Consider the following 14,114-nt stretch of genomic DNA (forward strand, 5'->3'; position numbering starts at 1 on the left):
CTGTTATTGTTCCTAATAAATGACAGCCAGCATTTATATAATAGCCACTGTGTGCTTTACAAGTAACATCTCATTTGATCCTCACAACAACAATGGGAGGTACATGCTGTTCTTATTCCCATTTTACAAATGAGGAAACCAGGGTAAACAGAGGTCAAGTGACTTGTCCAGGGTAACACAGCAAGTAAGCATCTGAGGCCAAATGTGAATTTGGATTTGAATTCCTGACACCAGGCTCAGAGCTCTGTCCACTGTGCCACTTGGCTGCCTCTGGTTATGAAGAGAGTTCTTTGTTCCAGTCTGTTTTAAAGGCTGGTGAGCGACACAAAGGAGCAGAAACCAGTTTAAGCTAGGACTGCTCACTTTTTTTTTTGGTGAGGCAATTTTGGGTTAAGTGACTTGCCCAGGGTCACACAGCTTGCTCACTTTCAAAATATCCTAGTTGATTATGCCAGCCTGACATCAGAGCCAAAGGAAGCTACTTTGGTTTTAATGGAAACATAAACTCATAATCAATATCTTCCTTTTTATCCTCTCTCAGCTCTGGAACCACCAGCCACAAGTGTCTATAGTGACAGCAAAGCGGAGCTATTTTCAAACGGGTCCAGTAAAACATGCCGGAGTAGCTATGCCTGTGTTTTTGTAGATGGCCTGCTCTACCCTAGGAGAAGGCACCATATTCTCCAGGGCACAGGGACAAGGCTAGGATGCTCCTTTTCAATACACTGTTTCGTTCTGCTGTCATCAGCCCTGTGAAGCCCACAAAAATGGATGAGAGCTCCTAGGAGACTGGGTTTTTTAAAAGAAGGGTATAAAATGTGACTGCAAGAGGATGTGGGCTCAACTTCAGCATTTACTTCAGACCTACTTATACTCTGTGAGGTGTTCTGAGCAATGGGAGAGAAGGATAAGGTACAATCTTTCTTCCAGAGAAGGTTGCCTTCTGGTGAAAAGAGAAATCTAACGTGAAATATAAAACAGGATGTTATCCAGGGCAGAAAAGGATCTGTGGATATTGATATAGTAGCTCAATAATATCTCAGAGAAGACTAGGGCCAGTGTGGGGTCAGAGTAGTTGGGAAAAGCTTGGGGAAGGAGGTGGACTTTTTCTAGCAGAGTTCGAACAGCTCAGTAGAGGACATCACTTCCCACATCTCCTCATCTTGAAGGCAAAAAGATGGGGAAGATATTCATGCATCTGTGTTTTACAGGCAGAAAACGTAGACCACAAAGTGAATGGCTGTATTGGAATCAAAGCTGGGCTCTCAGCCAAGGAGGTTTTTTTTCTTGTTACTGTTTTTGTTGTTGTTGTTTTGTCTCTGGGTTGCCACTTCCTAGCATAGACCTTTGCACATAGTAGAGGTTGGATCAAATTGGATTAGGTTGTTTGTGTGCTCAGGAACAACATTATTAACGGTATTATTGCAAGTTTGAAATTGGTTGTTATCAATTTAATAAGGATTATTAAATCCTGTAATAAGGGTTCTGAGGAGGAGAAGAAGAAATGAAACCACCATCATACAGCATAAAGAAGACAGTAGGGGCAGCTAGGTGGTGCAGTGCATAAAGCACTGGCCTAGGATTCAGGAGGACCTCGATTCAAATCTGGCCTCAGACACTTGACACTTACTAGCTGTGTGACCCTGGGCAAGTCACTTAACCCTCATTGCCCCACCAAAAAAAAAAAAAAAAGACAGTCATGGTATGAAATATAGATAGAAACCAGTGAGCAGACAATGGGAGAAGGGAGGCGTCGTACCTGTCACCTGTTTTAGACTAGCTGGGCTTTTTCCAAACCATTTTCCACAGGACACCAGTGTAGCTCTTTGTAAAGTTGGCATCAAATACAGAGCTTTCTTGTTGTTCTCAACCATAATAACCTGACCTCTTTCTGGAAGGGACTTTCTGTAGGCCGTCACTGTCCCCAGTCTTCATACCACCCGCAGATATTGCAGTTGAGTCAGTAGATTCTAAAGAGGAATGTACATGGTTGGTGATCAAAGACACCCACAAAGCAAATGGCTCCTCTAAGATGCTTGATGTTCATGTGTTTCTTTAAGTCCTGTGCTTGAGAATTAAATTTAAGAGCTTTCTCCTCCAGTGCAAGGACAGCATCTGATTCTAGTTCTGTCATACATTAGAGTGGCAAGGTATGTCCTTCCCAAGCTAAAGGAAGAAGGAGAGAAGATGGAGGATCTCATTTCTAACAAGTGTGAAGAACAGTAAGAATATTGCATTGACTTACAGGGAGCTGTTATCTATGCTCAGAGAGGAGACTTCTTCCTAGAAGAGGTGATGGGGCTGAAGGAACGCCTTTGCACTCCCTTGGTTATCTTGGAGAATTTTTTTCTTAAAAAAAAAAAAATGAAAGAAGGGCCTCAGCAGGAAAATGAAGAAAAACTAATCTGGAAGAGACAGAAGGTGATCTTCATCTGTGACAGCAGGCTGAAGGGTAGAAGAATGTGGCACAGAGGAAAGAGGAAAAAGGAACCACTGAACATTTGGAGTTCAATGAAATGCAAATGGCTGAGTATGAAATAGGTGGGGTTCTTATAGCAAAGATTTTTTTTAAGAGGAAGAAAAAGGGGCAGCTAGGTGGCACAGTGCTTAAGGCACCGGCCCAGGATTCAGGAGGACCTGAGTTCAAATCTGGCCTCAGACACTTGACCCTTACTAGCTGTGTGACCCTGGGCAAGTCACTTAACCCTCATTGCCTCACCAAAAGAAAAAAGAAAAAGGGGGGGGAAAAGAGGAGAAAAAAGTCAACAAAATCAACCAATATGTTAAGAAAAATGAACATCACATACAATGTCCCACAACTGTGGGTTTCTCCATCTTGGGGGAGATACAGGGGAAAATATAGGCAAGATGAAAACTAAAGATTTCCATTTCAATCTAATATCTAAAAAAGAGGATTTCTCAAAAAAAAAAAAAAAAGGAATTTGGTAGCAATTAAAATTGAACTTAGTAAGCTGTGGTTTGTAGACTTCACTCTCTTCTCCTTTTCTGGAAATGAAGCCTTCACAGGAGGGTTAGGGGAAAAAGAGATGAGTAGTGGTACTTGGTGTGTCTCTGCTGAAGGGTTCTGAGATTGTTGGCATTAATAACAAAGAGGATCCTTCTCATAGCTGCCTCTTATTCTTTGCCAATCCCTAGTATTCATGGCTGTGAAGGTCAGGTTGTTCAATTTCAGTGGGTGGGAGTTCTGCCTGGGTAATGAGAGCATCCATGCCCAGAACAATGGGAAAGTTTTCTAATTCTTGAATGCAGAATATGAGTCTGTATTCCTTTAGAAGGGGAACCTAGAGCAGAGCAGTTGAATTAATTGTCTTTCATAGAAGAAAGCACAAGAAGTTATCCTTGGAAGAAATCCAAAAGAAAAGGACTCACTGAGCAGTTGAATCCCTTGTTGATACAGAATGACCAAGAAAACCAGAGACCTGAAGTTCAAAAACTTCAGCATGAACAAGCCAACAGGGTTGTCAAAGAAGGTTAAAAAAAAAAAAAAGGTTAGGCAGCCAACTAAGCCAACTACATCTCCTGCTGAGGCCCCCAAGATAGCAGCCAAAGAGAAGATGATGGTGCCTATGAAAGAAAGCTCTGTACCTTGAGTTGATGGAAAACATGACATTGATGATTAGAGTTTTAAGTAACCGCTAAAAACAAACAGAGGTCAGCTGTGTTTCTGGGGATCTACATATTTGCCCATTTTTGGTGATGCACATGGGCACACAAATGGTACCCCATGAAGGCCTTCCGTGATCTGGACATGAGCTCTCCCTGTGTCAGACTAAGCAAGCAATATTTTTTTGGCTTTTCTTAATGATAATTGGATTCTTCAAGAACAGGAAAAAGCAACAGGAAAGCCTATTCTGGATCTGCTTCTTTCCAATAAGGAGGAACCAGTTGCCAAGGTAGAAATGATTGCTGCCCCACTTTAGACCTTGTGATAAAGAACAAGAAAACTGAGCATCACCTGACATGTGTGGGAGAATTTGGGAGGACAGATTTCAAAGGGTTAAGATGAAAGACAGGTAGAATCCCTTAGCTAAAATTCTATAAGGGATGTCAGTCCAGGAAGAATGAGAAGTCAAGAATGTTATTCCAAAGACACAGAAAGAAATTATTCCAATGAGGAGAAATGGGGAAATTGGCATAAAAGCCCTGCGAATTCACAAGGACCAACTTAGATTTAAGAAGATTGGCACGAACAGTGGAAGTGAGGACAGGTGATTGAGAATACATTCAGAAGTGTGATGTAGGCTTGGAAGAATAGAGACAGGTATGTTCAAGCTCTGAGAGAACTGCACCTGGGGAGGAATGCTGAGAACCATGGGAAGGGTTTTAGCTACAGTGGGTAAAAGAAAAGAGGACCAATGAAAGGCTTTGGATCTCTGGGAAGATAGATCATTGGTAACAAACCAAGAGGAAAACAAAGCTATCCGTTTCTTCTTTGCTTTTTTCTTCTCTGCCAAGGAGAAAGATCTTTGGAGTAGAAGAGACCACCCAAAAATGGCTTCTAGGGAGCTAAAACCCAGGATAAATAGGGAGGGAGCAAGAGAACACCCAGCTACTCTTGGCGAATTCAAGTCGTGGTGAACGCACAGATGAACTACATGCCAGGACACCAAAAGCTGGCCAACATGATTGCCTCCTTAGGGCCAAGGATCTTCGAAAGATAGCGGAGCTCCAAGAACAAAGGAGAGAGCATGCTCCCATCATTTTTTATTTTTTTTTGTGGGGCAATGAGGGTTAAGTGACTTGCCCAGAGTCACACAGCTAGTAAGTGTCAAGTGTCTGAGGCCGGATTTGAACTCAGGTCCTCCTGAGCCAGTACTCTATCTACTGCGCCACCTATCTGCCCCCACCCCATCATTTTTAAAAGGAAGAAGGTGAAGTCTTCAAACTATAAGCTACACAACTTGATTTTTATCTCTGACAAAGTCCACCGGGCTGATTTGTATGAGTATTTAGAAAAAGAATTTGAGATCTCAGAGAGCAGGAGGGACTTCTTCAGGAGAGGCCACATCAGCCTAACCTGATTTCCCTTTTTCTGACAGGGTGGATATTACTAGCCTGGTAGATAAGGCAATTTTGTAGATAAAATGTACCTAGATTTTAGCAAAGCACTTGATAAGCTTTCTAATGTGTTCTGGTGGATAAGATGAAGAGACGTGCAATAGTACAGTTGAATGGGTTGAATGGCTCAGCCCAAAGGGTAGCTAATGGTTGAGCATCACTTAACTTGTGGGATGACAGAGCTGGGGCTCAGAAGGACCCTTACAGGCTAGACCTTTTTTTTTTTTTTTTTTTTTTTTTTTAGTGAGGCAATTGGGGTTAAGTGACTTGCCCAGGGTCACACAGCTAGTAAGTGTTAAGTGTCTGAGGCTGGATTTGAACTCAGATACTCCTGACTCCAGGGTGGGTGCTCTATCCACTGCTCCACCTAGCTGCCCCTAGGCTAGACCTTTCAACTCAATCTAAGATAAAATGTAATAGGTGTGAATATAACATCTTACACCTGGGTTCAGAAAATCAAGTTTACAGGTAGAAGATAGGAGAGCTATGATAAGTCACTAGCCATTGCTAGATAGAAAAAGAGCTGGGGATTCTAGTGGACCAAAAACTCAATAAGTCTAGTGTATTATGACAGCACCACCCCTTAATTCTTGTTACAGTACAGATCAGACTAGATGGCGTCTGAAGTCCTTTACAACTATGAAATTCTGTGATTCTGCAATTGCTTGGGGGGGGGGGGTGTTTGTTTTTCTGCAATTGCTTGTTGACTTGCAAAAACCTTCCCACCTTGTTTTATTCATCTTTCCCTATGAAGTATCTTTCTACAAGCAGGGAAACTAAGGCATAAAGGTCTCCTGTTGATTGTTCATGATTGCATAGTGTTGGAAGGAAGACTGGAACCCAGATGTCCTCATTTCTATACCACACTGTCTCGCACTGTGTTTGGCTGTAGCACTCACCAGATGCAGGGACTTTGCCCCTCTGTTTCTTTACCGCGATTGGACACGTGTTGTCAACATGAACCCAGCAAAGCTCCTCTTCTAGCCTGGACTTCCCTGTTCACCACTTTCTGGGCCTTCTCTTGGCCATGACTACTCCCTATGTACATGACCCAATCAATGAGGGGGCACTTCTGCAAAGATGAGCAGCCAGACTAAGGAACCATCCCTTCCCATCGGGCAATCAAAGCCAAAGTCGTTCCAGGCTGTTCTTCTCATTAAGAAATAGCACATCATCAGCTGCTGTGTCACCAAATGTGGTGACCCATGAGTATTCTTTCATTGTTTCCAGTGAAAACTTGAAGAGGACAGAAGAGGTGCTGGTTAGCACACCGTCCATCATCTTAGTAATGATTAGCTTGGCCTTGAAGTTCTTAGTAACTTTAGATTTCCCTGCATTTGGGCTTGAGATAAGCTGAAAATGTTTAAATCAACCATGTCTCGTACAGAGAGAGAGGGAGAAGCCCTGTCAATAATAGCACACAGGAAAGCCGACTGGGACCCGAGTGAAGACCCTGTGACTTAATGGACACTAGGCCTCAGATGTTCTCACATCTCAAGAAGGTGAAGGGTATTTGCTGTTTTCATGTTGGTTTTAAAAGTTTGTTTCTATGTTTAAGGTATTTCAGATAAAATTGCTTTTAGCTTTAGAAACACCTGCAAATGGTCAGCCAAAGATAAAACTTGAATAGTGAGGGAGGGTTTTCAGCAAAGGGTCTTGGGAAAAAAAATCCAGCCAACTTTCCTTGTGGGTATCTAAGAGTTCCAAAAGGAAGAACGAGAACCACGATCAGTAATACAATTCATTCTCTTCAAATATCCTTAATCAAAGGCTCTAAGCACGCAAGGTTTTGACAAGTTACACCTGGTGACATTTAGAGAACAATTTCAGAGATGTCTGAGGGGGAGGAAATATTTGGTATAACTTGACATTCCATTTTAAAACTGATTGTAGTCATCTTTGCAAATACACTCTTAATCTGTAAAACACCCCAAACTCAAAATAGCTGCAGGAGTTACGTCATTGCAAATGAAGGGCTTCTGCCCGATTGACTGATTTTTTTTTCTTTGCCTCTTGGACACCTTGAAGATGTAGTACCTCCGAGTCAATTGTGTGATGTCTCTAAACTTGAATTACTGCCTAAGGAGATGGTAGGGAAACTTAGGGTCTTTGGGTAGGAATTGAATTCACTGGGATGTAGGGATTGGGCAAGTTACTGAATTTTGTAGACAATAGAACTTTTAACCTTGTGGGCGCCCTGGAAAAGTCTTAGGGACCCCCAAGGGCCCTCACACCTAGAGAATCACTCAACTAGCTGATCGCTGATCTCATGAAATTCCTATACATGTCTCTGGACTCTGTACCAACTCATTCGTAGGGGTTTTTTGGTTCGTTGGTTGGTTGGGTTGTTTTTTTTGGGTTTGGGTTTGGGTTTTGGCTTTTTTTGGTGAGGCAATTGGGGTTAAGTGACTTGCCCAGGGTCACACAGCTAGTAAGTGTTAAGTGTCTGAGGCCGGATTTGAACTCGGGTCCTCCTGAATCCAGGGTCGGTGCTCTATCCACTGCGCCACCTAGCTGCCCAATTCATAGGTTTTTAATGCACTTTTTAAATGATTTTTTTTCGTCATAAAGCTCATTTCTGGGGAAGCTCTCAGCCTGATATGCATCGCTGTGGTTGGAAGTGATGTGAATTGTACATGAGGCGTTTCATATTCACTCACTCACTGAATTTATGGCTGTGAAGATTTTAACCCATTAGGGCCTAGACAGAGCTCATTTGACCTAGATCTTAAGAACTGGTCTCCACTGTTCCCCACTCTCATGGCACATCCCCTGGCAGCATTCTAGCTAGAAAGAAACGCTAGGGACATTGACCAAATACTGACCGACTATCATCCCAGGAGCAGTGAACCAGAAAGGCTTCCTGATGTTCCCTAGTTTTTCTCCTGAGCAGAAGTTGTGGGTCCTCAGAGACTTTTTTGGAAGGGGAGACATGGGAACCTTGGAGGGTTTAGGCTGGGCTTGGAGGTGTACAGGTGGCTACTTGTGGTGTCGGGAAACCATTCCTTCTGGCCTTCCTTCCCACTTCCCAGCAAGGCCCTTCACTTCCTCTCCCTTAATGTCATGGGTACATGGAACAACAGAAGTTGGTTAGAAAAAAAATAAGTTCCCAGAAAAACTCAGGAAGGATTCTATGAACTGATGCAGAGCGAAGTGAACAGAACCAGGGGGACTGTTTATACAATGACCACAATACTGTACTTTGAAGCACTTGGTCAATGAGCGCTTAATACATGCCTGCAATGTGCTGAGTGCTGGCGATACAAAGAGAAGCCAAAGACAGTCCTTGTCCCTGTGGAGATAAACAGCTATGTAGCGACAAGGCACATACAGGATAAATAAGGAATGGCCAACAGAGGGAAGGCACTGGAATTAAGAGGGGCCGGGCAAGACAGCATCTTAGTGGAGACTTGAAGGAAGCCAAGAGGGAGAGATGAGGAAGAAGGGGGCTCCAGGCATGGCGGCCAGCCAGAGAGAATGCCCAGAGCCTTGGCTGGGAGATCAAAAGGTAAGTGTGGGGGAGGCTCGGGGTCATGAAAGGCTTTGAACTCCAGAGGGTTTTGTATTTGGCCCTGAGTGTGATGGGTTATTAAGTGGAGGAGTGACACCATCTCACCTGCTCTTTAGGAAGATTACTTTGGCAGCTGAGGGAGGGATGTATTGGAGTGGGAAAGAATTGAGGCGAGTAAATGAACCAGCAGCTATTATAGTAATCTAGGCAGGAGGGGATGGGAGCCTGCACTAGGGTGGGGACAGTGTCAGAGGAGAGAAGCAGGAATATTCTAGAAATGCTGCAAAGGTGAAATCAACAGGCCATAGCAACAGATTGGACATGGGGAGTGAGAGATTGTGAGGAATCCAGGATGACGCCTAGATTGGGAACCTAAGTTCTGGGATGATGATGTTATCCTCAAAAGTAATACAGAGATTCGGGAGGAAAGGGTTTAGGGAGAAGGATAATGAGTTCAGTTTTGGACAAGTTGAGTTTAAGATGTCTACAGGAAAAGGGGCAGCTAGGTGGCGCAGTGGATAGAGCACCAGCCCTGGATTCACGAGGACCTGAGTTCAAATCTGGCCTCGGACACTTAACACTCACTAGCTGTGTGACCCTGGGCAAGTCACTTAACCCCAATTGTCTCACTTTAAAAAAAAAAGAAGAAGAAGAAGAAGATAGTCAGGGGAGAGGAAGTGGGGGCACCAGTTAGTTGTAGACAGCTTTTTGAGGAGTTTAGTTCTAAAGGGCAGAAGAGATAGCAGGTGATAGCAGGGATGGATGGATCCAGTGAGGATTTCTTGCAGATGAGGGAGACATGGGCAGGTTTATCATCAGTAGGAAAGGAGCCAGTAGAGAGGGAGAGATGGAAGAGAAGTGATGGAGTTGGGATGAAAGAGGAGGCAGTCCATTGGAGGAGTTGGAGCCCAGTGGGATTGCATGTGCAGATAGAGAGCTTGGCCTTGCCATCATGTGAGGCAGAGAGTGGCAGACAGCACCTGAGGATTAGGAAACAAGAGGGGAGAAGAGGCAGTTCGTGGGCAAATGGTCTTAAATTTTTTCTTTAAGATATTGGAGGGGGGGCAGCTAGGTGGCGCAGTAGATAGAGCACCGGCCCTGGATTCAGGAGGGCCCGAGTTCAAATCCAACCTCAGACACCTGACACTTACTAGCTGTGTGACCCTGGGCAAGTCACTTAACTCATTGCACGCACCCCTTCCCCCCCCCCCAATGAGGCAGGGTCCTTAGCTGAGGGGGAGCCATGGGAAGCTTGAGAAAGAATGAAAAAGTTTAGAAGAGGAGCCCCTGTGGAGGGTGGGATAATGAAGTGATAAAAGAGAAATGTATTGGGATTTCCTAGTAGCAGTGAGGGCCCAGGTAAGGTTGTGCAACAAAGTGGTAGTAAAACCACTACAAATGTTGCGTGATTTTTCTCTACTTTCATTCAGCAGCACATGTGTAAGAGCAAAGAAAGTGTTTGGTGGGAATGCACCAAGCCTAAGGCTTGGCAGGATGCAGTCAGCAATATAAGGCACCTGGGGACTTAAGAGAAGAGGACATTATGGAGTCAAACTGATTCACCAAAGGATCAAGATGGAGAAAGAGTTGTTATTTGTCCTTTGTTCTCTAAGAGGACCCTGACATTGGGAGGTGATGTCATGACTTGCACTGAATAGGATTTAAGTGAGGCAGGGCTGTGCAAAGTCCTCTCTCTCCTCTAGAGCCATTTAGGTCCAGTGGCAAGATACCTATCAGGATGACTTGGAGATGGCCCCAGATGTTTCATGAAATCGGGTCACACAGCTAGTGAGTATCTGAGGTGAGATTTGAACTCGGGTCCTCCTGACTCCAGGGCCAGTGCTCTATCCACTTTGCCACCCAGCTGCCCTGGAGAAAAGAATAGGGAGTGGCTCGTGTGGTGGAGAAGACCTGGGAAAGAATTGAAGGCTCCAGGGGGACAGAGAGAAAGTCAGTAGCTTATGGTCCATTAAGAGGATTTCAGATTTAAGGACTCTGGTCATGCAGTGGCCAAGCAGTCCCAGAGGACTCACAATGAACCACACTACCCACCTCCTGAGATGTATATTTTGGGACATGGTCATTGGGGAATGGGAAATTTGTTTCACTTTCCTACACAGATTTATTCCAAAGATTTGGGTTTTCTTTTTTTCCGGTGGGAGGTGGGGTGGAGAGGTAAGAAGAAAATAAATGCTTACTAGTCAGAAGAAAAAGGCTGTTTGTTTGTTTGTTTTTAAAGTTCTGACCCTCCCCCTTTTTCATGGTCAACAGGTAGAGACTGAGGAGGAGAAGAGGCGTTTTGAAGAGGGCAAAAGCAGATATCTGCAGATGAAAGCCAAGCGTCAGGCCCAGATAGATGCCAACTCTCAGAAGTGACCTTCTCCCTGAGCCTCGGAGACCCAGGAAGATGCAACTGGGAAAGAATTTGTTTGTTCACTTAGAAGTAACTCACTTGGCCAAAAAATCCTATTCATGTTAAAAACTGGTGTTCTGTGAAGTATTTGTAATGCGGTGTTAACCTACAATATATTCCGAAAGTGTATACACCAAAGCTTATTTATATTACTCCAGTGTAAAGGCTATACAGTATTATTCCAAACTGTCTCAAGTCATTCCATTGAAAAACTTAGCAAATCCTACTGTTCCCATCGTAAGTTATATAAAGAATACGACATTAATAAAGCTATTGTGGCTGGAGCTAATCATCTTGACTGGTCTCTTTGCTTCATGAAGGAATATGCAGGCGCTGGGTGGAAGATGTGCAGGTTATTCTGCCCCTCTCTGGGCCAAGCCTTCCCTACAGTTGTGGGTGCCCAGTCATCAGTGTTGGTCCTACGACTCCGCTCTAGGGGTTTCTGTTGCAATGGGAACAGTGTGAATCTTGGCACCTCCACAACTAAAACTTGTCACTATCGGGCAGTACTAACGCCCTAAGTGAAGCTTGAGAAATTCTTGGTAGGTGGTTGGCACATACACTTTCCCTCTCTGCTAGGCACCTGCATTTGAGTGGAATATTTCTAGAGCCCCCGATAGGTGCCTGAACACTGCCACTGGGCCCAGCCTCAGACAGTACCCTCCCTACCACTAGAAAGGAATTCTAGGTGGGGCAGCTAGGTGGAGCAGTGGATAAAGCACCGGCCCTGGAGTCAGGAGGACCTGAGTTCAAATCTGGCCTCAGACACTTAACACTTACCTGGGCAAGTCATTTAACCCCCATAGCCCCGCAAAAAGTAAATAATAAAAAAGAAAGGAACTCTAGGCCCAGGGGGAATGTTGCCTTTCTCCAGCCATCCCATCCCCACTTGGACTCAAAGTTCAAGTCAAGACAGCTCGGCCCTTAAATGTGAGAGGCAAGAAACTAGCCAGATTGCTTCCTGCAGCCGAGACCCCCGTTCATTCTAACTCTCCATGCACACAGCTATTCCCCACCCAACTCCGCTTTAAGAGGAGAGAGAAAGTCAATTAGCCATGGTAGGGTGGAACCCCGAGTATCCCTCTGAACAAGCTGCTTTAGAGGAAGAGTCGGGGAAGCAGGCCAGCTACCAAGGCTCAGCTCGAAGTACGGGGAAAGGTAATAAAAGCAACTGCTGTCAGCATTCACCTTCTGAAAGAAGGCGGCCTGGCAAAGGAGGGGGTGCCTGTTCCTCCAAAGGAAGCGGCTCCCTGCGCAGCTGTAAGCAATGACAGACACTTCCTTCCCTCTGAGTTTTTGGTTCTCTTGGGGACCTAGAAAGAGGTTCAAGAGGCAGAAAATAGGCACCGAAAGATGTCAGTGCCTGGCACGCAGTGGATACTTTATCAATAAGGGTTTCACAAGGTGAATTATATGTTAGAATCTCTAGAATGAGAAGTCTAACCCTGATCCCAAAGTATGGGATCTAGGCCCAGAAGGAGTGCTTAGAGGTGGTGGTGGTAATGGGGCTATATATTGTACCCACAAACATAGTGGGTAAGCCACTCACAGAAGTGGCCCATCCAACCTCTCCTCTAGAGGTCAACTGGAGTGGTCTCCTATCTTGCCCATGTTTCCGGACATCCGAATGGCCCCAGACTGAGCTACTTCCACACCTTCCAGGCCTCTGCTATTGACAACAAGCATTCATGGAGTCCTTCATAGATGCCAAGAGGGCGTTGTGTAAAATTCAGTCCCTACCCTCAAGGAGTTCCCGGTCTAATGGGGAAGAAACACAAGATATTTCAAGGTGGGATTTTAGCTAGGACTTAAAAAGCCAGGGGAGATAAGCAGCAGAGGTGAGAGGGCAGAAAATTCTAGGCAAGAGGAGACGGCTGGTGAAGATGCCCAGAGTCAGGCAAGTGTCTTGTTTGAGGAACGGCAAAGTGGCACAGCTAGTAAAGCTGATGACCTGAGTTTGAATCTGACCTCAGGCACTTACTAGCTGTGTGACTCTGGTAGAGTCATTTACCCCTGCTGGCCTCAGTTTCCCCATCTGTCCAATAAGCTGGAGAGGGAAATGGTAAAACATTCCAGTAGCTTTGCCAAGAAAACCCCAAATGAGGTCATGCAGTCAGACACAACTGAGATGACTGAACAACAAGGCCAGTGTTACTGGATGGCAGTGTATGGTGGGGAGCGGGGTGTAAGAAAACTGGAAAAGTAGGAGAGGGTGGGGCTAGGAAAGGGTTTGAATGCCAAACATGCTCCCAGAAAAGATCCTTTCTCTGGGTCCCTTAGCCCCTCATCAGGGCCCGTGAAGCCTGGTGCATCCATCTCTCCCCCGACCAGCCCCAAGTCTCTCCTGGCCGAACGTTTTGGTATTTTTTCCCTTATTAACTTTCTCACCACTTCCTGACTTATTTGCTACACCTGTTCCTTCCTAGGTACGGATGTGACTTCCCAGTGGTACAGGGGGAGGATTCGGCTTGGCCCAGCCCCCATGACCTCGCCTTAAGCTTGCTGAGTCTCCCCTTTATTACCTGCACAATCTGTTAGCAATCCCCACCCTATACCCAACCTCCTAACATTGGGACTTCCTGTGTCTAAACTAGCTACCCTGCCAAGTTAACTGAGGAGCCCAGGCTGAGCCATCTGAACCCAAGGTTTGTGAAGCCAAGACCACAGCCAGACAGCATGTGGGTTGGGGAATGATGCCTGGAAATGTCCACTCTGAGAGCATCTGCAAAGACAAACTCGAGCCAGATCTGCTCATGGCAATCCCATCAGAAGGACTGGCATCAAAAGCCAGTTAGCAAAGCCCCCCAGAAAAAAACAGTCTTTCAGGGGGAGCAGAAGACCTCAGCTCTTTCCACCCAAATTTAGCCATAGTCCTCCGTGAATTAGGATTCAGGAGAGGCCAGGATACCTTGAATGTCAGGAGAAGAAGAGGCTGTGGCAGTTTGCTGGGCCAGACTCACATGGGGGCTTCGGGGGTCAGGGAGTCTCTTGCTAGGAACTAGAGTAGACCATGGTGATCCTGGCTATATCATGCCCTGAGGCACAATGTAATGGGGCCGGTGTCTCCATGTGACTAAATCACCTGTGACTCATGAAAGAGGGGGAGAGATG

General features: G+C 45.3%; 1 protein-coding gene across 3 annotated transcripts in view; it reads left to right on the forward strand.

The window, feature by feature from the left end:
• Positions 1 to 11,283, forward strand: part of ACOT7 (acyl-CoA thioesterase 7) — a 166,636-nt gene extending 155,353 nt beyond the window's left edge. For all 3 annotated transcript variants that reach the window (XM_043998765.1, XM_043998764.1, XM_043998763.1), the window contains one exon: positions 10,862 to 11,283. In XM_043998765.1, the coding sequence (XP_043854700.1) occupies positions 10,862 to 10,966 (105 nt within the window). In that variant the 3' untranslated portion in view covers positions 10,967 to 11,283. The remainder of the gene's footprint in view (positions 1 to 10,861) is intronic.
• The last annotated feature ends 2,831 nt before the right edge of the window (positions 11,284 to 14,114 follow it).

This window comes from Dromiciops gliroides, chromosome 3, assembly GCF_019393635.1.
Source record: "Dromiciops gliroides isolate mDroGli1 chromosome 3, mDroGli1.pri, whole genome shotgun sequence".
Taxonomy (NCBI): Eukaryota; Metazoa; Chordata; class Mammalia; order Microbiotheria; family Microbiotheriidae; genus Dromiciops; species Dromiciops gliroides.